The 9,913-nt window shown below is 46.4% G+C and overlaps 1 protein-coding gene across 1 annotated transcript; it reads right to left on the minus strand.

Annotated features, from left to right (window-relative positions):
• Positions 1-4,985: 4,985 nt before the first annotated feature.
• On the minus strand, positions 4,986-9,569 carry DMRTC2 (DMRT-like family C2). The gene is made up of 8 exons (XM_006871389.1): positions 9,346-9,569; positions 9,104-9,258; positions 8,743-8,819; positions 8,300-8,480; positions 7,341-7,467; positions 6,590-6,650; positions 6,297-6,471; positions 4,986-5,095 (listed from the first exon to the last, which is right to left on the minus strand). Exons 1-8 carry the CDS (start codon positions 9,567-9,569, stop codon positions 4,986-4,988), a joined length of 1,110 nt encoding a protein of 369 aa, XP_006871451.1.
• Positions 9,570-9,913: the final 344 nt, after the last annotated feature.

The raw sequence follows: 9,913 nt of genomic DNA on the forward strand, positions 1-9,913 counted from the left end.
CTCACTGGCTTTAGTGGTTGGTGCATAAATTTGAATAATAGTGGTATTAACTGGGCTTCCCTGTAGGTGCATGGATATTATCCTATCACAGACGGCATTGTGTACCTCATGACTGAACTGGATATGTTCTTTTTGACAATGAGTGCAACACCGTTCCTCTTCAATTTATCATTTCCGGCATAGTAAACCATGTGGTCATCAGATTCAAAATGGCCAATACCAGTCCATTTCAGCTCACTAATGCCTAAGATATCAATGTTTATGAGTTCCATTTCATTTTTGACAGCTTCCAATTTTCCCAGATTCATACTTCGTATGAATGTTCTGATTTTCAATGGATGTTTACAGTTGTTTCTCTTCATTTTGAGCTGTGCCCCATCAGCAAATGAAAGTCCCGCGGGCTTTTCTCCCACAAGCTTTACTCCATTCGCATCATCATGGTCAACTCTACTTTGAGGATGCAGCTCTTTCCCAGTCACGTTCTGAGTGCCTTCCAACATGAGGGACTCATTTTCCGGCACTATATCTGACAGTGTTTCTCTGCTAGTCATAAGGTTTTTAGTGACTAAATACTCTGAAGAAGTTCGTCACTCTTTCTTCCTAGTCTTTGTCTGGAAGCTCATCTGAAACCTGTCCACCATGGGTGACCCTCTTTAAAATACCGGTGGCATAGCTTTCAGAATCACAGCAAAACACAAGCCACCACAGTACAACAAACTGACAGACGAGTGGTGGCCGTTTGGTTTTAAATGGAAACTATCACTTTAAATTTCAAGATCTGTGAGCATGCATAGTAGAACCCTCCTTATGCATCACCCAAATTAATGTGTTTACCCTCTAATGATTTAACCTCCCCAACTTTTTTTTTCTTTTTTCCAGAATCAGCATATCATATATATCTGTAAATACGTATTTGCATGAGTGCTTAACCGGAAATACCCAGGTACTTGAGTAATGTACATTCATGTTTTACACATTTCTAGTATTCTTAGTTCTGGATAATTTCGACAATTCATATGAATAAATCCACTAGTTATTTCTTCTTTAACTAAGTGAGTTCACGTCTCGATGGCTGGATAATCAGAACTCGACTAGAGAAGATTAAAAAAAAAATTTTTTTTTATAAAGGAAGCAAGTATAAATTGCTACAGTTTGATGAACTTGACCTATACTTATGGGTGTAGTAGCTCAAAATATCAACTGAGAGGGAAGGACTCTTCACATCAAATATCAATCCTATCCCTTCTGTGTACAGGGTAGATAGGGATGGGCAACTTAGACATTGGCTACCTAAAATGAGGGTGCAATAAAGGCATGAAGTGACTGGCTTACAAGTTTTCAAGATGGAGTTTAGTTTAAGATTGTGTGGGGGAAGATTGAGTCCCCACTGAAAAGTTTTCATCTTGTTTAGATGGATCTGGTGAAGAGATGGGGATAAGATTCTTATGATTCAATAGTGAGTAATTGTTAATCATGACCAATTGCTACTGTCACAACTGTAAAGGTAGAAGTTTTGTAACAAAAATGGGGGAGTAGTTATAGTCCAGAAACAGAGGACTCTAGGACCATCAAGGGAGGAGAGCACAAGCAGAGTGTGGGATCCTATCCAGAGAAGCAGTGACACCAGAAATGGAGGCAAAGATGGGGATATGGAGAGAGGGAGTAGCTGAGGACTCTGGACTCATGGAAGGAGAGGGACTGGGTGCTGGCGGCCAGGAGGCAGGCTTGCAGAATGTACCCTTTGGTTGTTTAAATTATTATATATTCTTGAGTGTTTCTGTGTACAACACCCTGCCATGCACCCCCCCCCCCAAAAAACAAAAAACAAAAAACAAAAAAACCCCACAGGGAATGGAAGCAAATACTGTTGAATGATGATGCACGGAGGAGATTGTAATCATTGCAATGAAACGATGGTGTAAAGTCGATGTTCTCCCATGTACACTATCACTCAGTTCACAATAAAAACTTAAAAAAAAAAAAAGAACAAGTTGTAATTGGATGCCATCACTATCAATCATCCTAAGTAAAAAGAGGGATGTGGGTGACATCAAGTAACAAGATCAGTGATCAGACACACCCTTTGAGCTTTCTCTCTGCCCCTTCTAAGGAGGGCAGTGGGGATGGGACACTCTAGCTCTATGTGTCTTTGGGATAGCTCATTAGGTCTTCATATGTTTGGAATGGTACAAGAAGGACTCCACAGGAGAGAATTAAACAAATGCAAGTACAATCTTAATGATACATTGAATAGAAAAAAAAAAAAAAAAAAAAGAGTTGAAAAACTCTTCTGACTTATGTCTCTTAGAGTCCTGAATCTTCACTAAATGGTGGTGGTGGTGGTGTGCTGTGGAGTCTGTTCTGACTACAATGACCCTGTAAGGGGTTTCTGAGTCTGTATATCTTGTGAGAATAGAAAGCTTCATCTTTCTGCCATGGAGCAACTGGTAGATTAAACTGCTGACCTTCCTGTTAGCGCCCCAGCTCGCAATCCACCATGCTACCAGGGGTCCCTTCACTAAATAATTGATAAAAATTACCTACTAATTTATTTGGTGTCTGGTAAGAAGAGTCCTGGTGTGGCACTGTGGGATAATGCACTGGACTGTAAGATTGGTTTGAACCTCAGGGTCGGCAGTTCAAACCCACCAGCTGCTCCTCAGAAACTCTATACAGGGTTGCTATTAGTCAGAACCAACTTGACTTACAACAACAAACAACAGGATACTTTCTATTGATCTTTGCCTAAAAATTTCTCCAACACCACTTTCTCTCTGGGCAAGTTACTTTTTCTCTTTAAGGTTGTTGTCTCATTCGTAAAAAGGAAACGATGGTGCATAGGTTATTGCTGCTGTGAGGATATGTGAATCACATACAGTAGGCACTCAATAAATGTTACAGTCTCTAGTACTTCACAGGTTCTTCCAAACAAGACACAGGTGCCCACTCTCCGCCCCTCCCCGCTATTCCCTGGTTCAGGATAAACCCTTGATAAAGACTAATTTGATCCTTCCTGTCCTGATTGGCTCCAATTTTCCTATCTGAAAAATAGATTAGTATCCATTAGCCAAAGCTGGTCTGAAGCTATGTTTTATTAGGTCCACATAGGATTTCAAGAGGAAAACAGCCAGTATTTTAAAATTAAGCTATTTTACATAGAAGTCCAGATTTATAGCTTCTCTTGAAAAATCAGGTGTATGGCAACAATGACCCCACAATGAGGCAACAGTTGGCTAAGCCCAGAGGTGTCTGCCCCTGAGGTAGTTAAGATTTTGTGTCACTCTGGCTGGGATAGAGTTCTCAGTGGTTTAACAGTTACGTTACAGCGGAGGCATCCTACACAATGAGAACTGCTGTGAGCACTCAATCCATTGAATAGCAGTTTTCTTGTGAGGTGTGAACTGCTTCCGGTCTGTTGGACACTTTGAAAAAAGCTGACTTGCTTTTTGCTGGGTCTGGATCCTGAATCTGTCTTGTCATCCGGCTTGTGGTTCTTTGGACTTGAGTCAGTGGCCTGCTGCTGCGAGTCCTCAGCTGCCTGACGTCTTTGCCTTACCTGCTGACCTTGGATTTATTTGCCTCTGCAGCCAGAAGCCTGCCATCCAACCTGCTTGGATTCATCAGCTCCTGATGATGAATGAGTCAGAGAACCCTTCAGCATAAACCCCTCTACAACTGTGCGAGCCACTTCCCTGATATAAACCTCTCTCTGTGTATATATATGATTCAATTATTTTACTTCTTTAGAGAAGCTGACCTAAGTAAGACATACCCTCAGCTTGCCAGGGCCCAGCCCACCCAGCCTTCTTTACTCATTTACAGAACATATTTTTCAATTTGTGGTCCCCTGGAGACCTGGTGACATTAAATGATAATCACTGAGCTACTAGTCACAAGGTCGGCAGTTCAAACCCACCAGCCGCTCCAACAAAGAAGAGGCTGTCTGCTCTTGTAAAGATTCACAGTCTCAGAAACCCTATCCAGGGTTATTATGAGTCGGAATTGACTCCAGAGCAATGGGTTTGGCTTTTAGTTTTGGTTTGGAGATCTGGAAACTGCCTAGACCTGGCACATGTTGTTGTTGTTGTTAAGTGCTGTAGAGTCAATTCCGCCCCATAGCGACCCTATATAGGGTTTTCAAGGAGCAGCTAGTGAGCTTGAACTGCCAACCTTGTAGTTCAAATGACTTTGCAGTCTGACGCATTTGCCCACAGCGCCACACAAGGACCAGTGACTCTCCATGATCTCTTAGCCACTTTTTCTTATCTGACCATAATTAGAAATTAAAGTTTGTGTTTATTTGTGATAGTTATTGAATAACTGGAGTCCTGGTGTGGCACTGTAGAATAAGCACCGGACTTCTAACCAAAACGTCAGCAGTTCAAAACCACCAGCCGCTCCTTAGAAACCTCATAAATGAGTTGGAACAGACTCGACAGCACTTACCAACAACATTGAATTACTGATTCTCACTCTGAAAAGTGAATTGGACAAATCCTTTATGTCACTCAGGATATACTGGATTACTGTAGTAACAAACAATTTCAATGGTGTAACACAACAAAGATTTATTTCTTGTTTACTCATACAAATTTAAGATACAGATTGGAAATAGGTTTCAGTTTTCACATGCAGACAAACATAAGTGCATGTACACTGACAGAAAAGCCACTTAGATACTGGTCAGCTTCAATTTTACAACTCTCTTTTTATTGGGAATTTACAGAGGTCCTAGAAACCCCAGAGGGGGAGGAAGGAGAAAGTGAGAGAATATCGACCCTCAGCCAAGGAAATGCCCCATGCTATAAAAGAATTTGGAGGCTAGCAAAGCACCTGAAAGCTTACCAAAAAGAAGAAGCCAGAAGCTTGTACTGTATTAAATTTTATCCATAAACCCGTTAAGTACAATACAAAATGTGCAGTGCCTGCAGGCTGTGCCCCCCCACCCCCCAACCCCCCCCAGCAAGGCCTCCACCTCTGGGCTTCTAGCTCAGGAGAGAAATGGACCCTAGACGCCCAATATGCAGAGCAACAGATGGGGTTGGGCTGGGTCGGAGAGAGGAACCAACAGGCTGGAATCCTCTTCCAGCAGGAGCTGTGGGAAGGAAGAGGGCAAGGCCAGGTCACCTCCATTTCCCTCGTCCCCTTCTCTACTTCCCCAAATCCAGCCCTCATCCTTGTCCACTTGGATTCTTGCACAAATCTTTCTCCTTGCTGATTTTTTCCACCTCTAGTCTTGCTTTCTCCAATGCCTCCATTACAGACAATCACCATACATATCTGGCTAAATAAAGCTCAGGGTTTCTGAATGGTGCCTACCTAGTTCAGGAACATTCTCTGCCTTTCCCCAGCTTCATGCTCAGTTGAGTCTAGACTCCTAAGCCTGGAGAGCCAGACCTCTCTGGCTTCATTTCCCTCTGTTCCAGCAGCTACTTTAGGCCAGTTTCCTCACCCACAGGAGCAGATTACACAGTCATCAGGGCAAGCACAGGTTTACTTGTGTTTACTTACTAATTTATAGTGAATAATTTCACATGCATTTCATCCAATCATATGTGGCAAAACCCATGTAAAATTATTCACTACAGGTTAGTCAGTAAGCACAAGTAAGCTTGTGCTTACCTTGCTTACCGGGTACTCTGCTCCAGTCAGGGATTGTAAATCTGAAAAGAGGCTTTGGGTTGGTAGGAAGATGCTGTGGGTTGGGAGAGAGACAGATACTAGCCAGACCTAGAAGCAGCATCTTGGCTGTGGTGGAAACCAGAAGCACTGTGCTTACCTTGTCTATTGGATAATCCAGCCTGCACGCCCACACACATACCAAGTCCCCCACTGGAGTTACAAGGATCCTCAGCCTTCCTTTCTGTCTCCCTAGGTATTTTTCATCTCTCCAGTCCTCCCTAGGTTTGTCACTGTGCCTGTGAAGGCAGGCTCCCCAGTTAAAATGGAAGCTTCTTGAAGGCAGTTATCGGACCTCCAATGGCCCCTCTCCAGACTTCAGCAGGCAGTCTGAGTCCAGGAGACAGCCTTGGGCTGGAGTCAGGAGTCAGGCTCTGCCACTCTCCTGCTTTATGCACTTGGGTAAGTCCCTGCCTCACTTTCCTTGACAGCAGGGCACTGGGCATTTGCTGGTGAGTACCAAGCTCAAGGTAATCCCAGGAGCTAGGCCAAGGAGCTTGGGTGTCTGCATCTGAGGAGGTCTAAACTGCTGACTCCACTGATCTCCATCTCCCAACCATGTCTACCCCACCCTCTCCCCAGGGCCCTACACTGGTTCTAGGCAGGAGAGCAGTTACCTGGTGGACCGCAGGGATGGAGCAAGGAGATCCAAGCAGGGTTTGGGGGGACAGAAGGAGTCAGGCGGGGCGCCTGGGATGAATCTTTCAGCCCTACAAGGGCTTCAGCTGCTTCCCTCTGAAGCTGCCGTTCTGATGGGGTTGATGTCCAGGCCAGGCGAGAGGCTCCAGGGACCTATAGGAGACAGAGAGAGAAGTACACTGGGAATGCCCTGGGAATGCCTGTCCCTTCAAGTGCTCCCAAAGCCCCGGGTTCACTCCCCGAGTCCTGAGTCCCACATCTTCCTCAGGACCTGTGGTTGCAGCAGAAGAGGGTCTGGGGTGCCACAGGGCTGAAGGATCAGAGTTGAGCATCTAGAAACAAGGAGAGAACATACCAAGGAAGTTAAACACATGATCAGACATGAACACAGAAAGAAGGGCAGGAGTTCGCTTTATTCTGATCTGGGAAGCTGAGTGTCTATTGGGCCATTAGATTCAATGGCTTTGGGCAAGTCCCTTCCCCTGTCTTGGCCGGCTTTGTTTTCTGTAAAGTGAAAATCTCTGCTAACATTTTCCTCCCAAAGCTAATCTGAGAATTATAGGAAAATCACTGGTGTCCATTATTTTAAAAACTGAGAAAACACCTGGAGAAACTGGAATGAGTGTATCTGGCCACAGTCTGGTTTCCTGCCCCCACAACTCCCCAGTTCTAGGGAACCTGAAAGGCCAGCTTGGCCTACCTTTGGGAGGTTTTCTCTAATGCCCTCTGCGGTGCTCCCCATGATGGCTCCCACTGCAGCAGGCAATTCTGTCCCATCTCAGCAGGTTAAGTGGGTGCATAGCCACAATTTGTTCAAAGCCAGGACCCCTGCTAGGTGCATCCCACACATTGTTGCTAATTTTCCCAGAAACACAGTAACAGTGATAGAAACACAGACTCAGAGGTAAGGCTACTTGTCCAATGCCTCACAGCTAGTCCCTCTGAATGAAACCTTTTCTTCTTTGCCATCCATGAAGATGCCCAGTACAGAATAAACAACACACAATTCTCTCCCTACTCACGTGCGGGGCAGGCCGGGGGGTCCTTGGGGCTCTCCAGAAAGAGGAACCGTCAGTATTGGGCGAGGACCTGAGCAGGTGGAGAGGGGCCCATGAGTGGGTGGGCGGAGTGAGGTGCCAGAATCAAAGCCTAGGGGGGGGGGGTGAAGAAAGAGACAACAACCAGACGTTCAGTTCCTTCCAGAGAAAACAAAAACAAAGAACCTAAAACTGATCAGGTTTCTAAATCTATGTTGTACACTAGAATTGACACGTGGCTACTCCTCCTAATTGAGATGTGCTATGTTGGTGTTGCTGTTGGTAAGTGTCACTGAGTCAATTCTGACTCGAAGCCACCCTGTGTAGGGCTTCCGAGGAGCAGCTGGTGGTTAGCAGTCCAGTGCTCACAGCTCAGTTCTATTCTGAAATGACTCCACAGCAACAAGTTTGTAAACATAAACATATACATCAAAATTCTTCTATTTTTTTTTTTTTTAACAGCAGCACTAGATTTCTAAAATTCAGCACCGATTAGAAAAGAATATAAAATTTCTCAGTAATTTTTATATTGATTGCAACTTAAAATGATAAAACTTGGATGTTGTTGTGTTGTTGTGTAGTGCCATTGAGTTGGTTCTGACCCATAGTGACCCTGTATCGGGTTTCCAAGGAGCAGCTGGTGAGCTTGAACCACTGACCTTGCAGTTCAAATGGCTTTGCAGTCTGGCGCATTAACCCACAGTACCACACCAGGACTCCCAAAACTTGATACACGGGGTTAAATAAAATAAATAAGAGTATTAAAGAAACAAAAGCCTAATGAGGGTTGGAGAATGCAGAGTGTACTTTGGGCACGCAGTCAGAGGTCAGGACTTCTGTCCCCCCTTCTTCCTACTCTGTGTTGTCCCTCTGCTCTCTCAACACAGCAGCTCGCTGGCCCTCAAGTGTCTGTTGAATGCGTGGATGTTGAATGACCACCTTACCAGGGAAAGGATGCAGAGGGACAGCAGGTTCTTGGCACAGCAAGCGGCACACCACTGGGGGTGGCATGGACAGGCCTGGGGGCAGCCAGTGTCCAGGAGCCCAAGGACCAGGAGGAAGCGCAGTCCAGGGCAAAGGCAAGGTTTCTGGTGGATGGCTGAGCAGCAAAGGTCCACGGACGTTCTCCTGAGAGGCAAAGGGCACACGTTAGAGTCAAGTATGAAGAGGAGTGGACATGTTTTAGGATGTAGGTAAACCCCAAAGTATCAGAACTGGGAGGGCCTTAAAGTTGTTCCCTCTCATTTTACTGGAAGAGAATTGATTTGCTCAAGATTACACAGCATGTGAGAGCTGAGGTAGAACTCAGCTATCCAGGATACAGAGGAAGGAGTATGGGCAATGACTGGGGTGGAAGCCCCTATCCCAGGGCCCAGAATCTCCTTACCTTCCCAGGAGGTGTCAGGGCCAGCGGGATTGTCCCATGTGGGGTCTGAGGTTGGGGTGCTACATTCTCCTTCCCAACTGTGAGGAACCAGGGAGAGTTTTGGTGAGTGCTTTCCCCTGGCCCCTGTTCTACTGAACTCCCAAACTGAGTCTATGCCTCCCCGTGGCCTGTTTTCTAGCCCTGTTCTCACTCTGTCCTCTCAGTACTCGGTCACATTTTTTTTATTTGGGGAGGAGAAATTTCTCCCAGAGAGGAGAAATGTGTTGCCCAGAGTCACACAACAATTCAGTGGGAGGACCGGAACTCTTTTTACTACTTATGCTTTCCACACCCAGCCCCTTCCCTAGACAGCAGCACTCACAGGGGAGTCCTGGTCGAATGGCTCCCTTCCTGACACGACTGAGAGCTTTGGATGGGGCTGCTCCTCTCATCAGTCCCTGAGCCAGGTGCCTCTTTAGCTGCGCCTCCTGCTGCCGACGTAAAGCCACTTGAGCAGCCATGACCCTTCGACGCTCCCTAAAGTGGGGTAGGGGGTGTGCGTCAAAGGTCAGCCAGCCTTTAGATGAGACCTGCTCTCCTCCCCTCCCTGAACCTCATACTTACAGGATAAGGACACACTTGTGACATTCACAAGCCTGGAAGAGGCAGAGACGCTTGTGCCCCTTGAGGTGGGCAGTGATGCCATGGTTGCGGCAGCGGGCGCAGGTCGGAGATCGACTGACAGTTCTCCTGGGAATGAGCTCAGTGCCCTGGGGGGCTCCAGTCACCCCCTCTAGGGCAGCGTCTGAGGGGCAGTGGTGGACAGCAGCTATATGATTGGGCTCCATGAATCTAGGAGTGGAAGTGGAGGGTCACTATGGCCCTGTGGCTCCACCTCTAAGCAACGTCTCCACCTGTGGGAGGCCATACCTGAGTTTCTCCACGTCCCCCAACCCTGGACCCTGCTTCTTCAGGACTTTCTTCCCTCATCACCCCACAATCTCTTCAGGAATCTTCCTTCCTGGGACCCCCTTCTTCGTCTTCCTTTCTTATCCGCCCTTTCAACCCCAAGGTGACTCTCTCACTCTCACCTTCAGGGTGACACCCCCACCATAGGTCCTAGAGTCAGCCAGACTCACGACCCCAACAATCCCCCTCTCCCTCCAGTGGGGGTTCCCAGCGTCTTCGTCCA

This window comes from Chrysochloris asiatica, unplaced genomic scaffold (genome assembly GCF_000296735.1).
Source record: "Chrysochloris asiatica unplaced genomic scaffold, ChrAsi1.0 scaffold00168, whole genome shotgun sequence".
Taxonomy (NCBI): Eukaryota; Metazoa; Chordata; class Mammalia; order Afrosoricida; family Chrysochloridae; genus Chrysochloris; species Chrysochloris asiatica.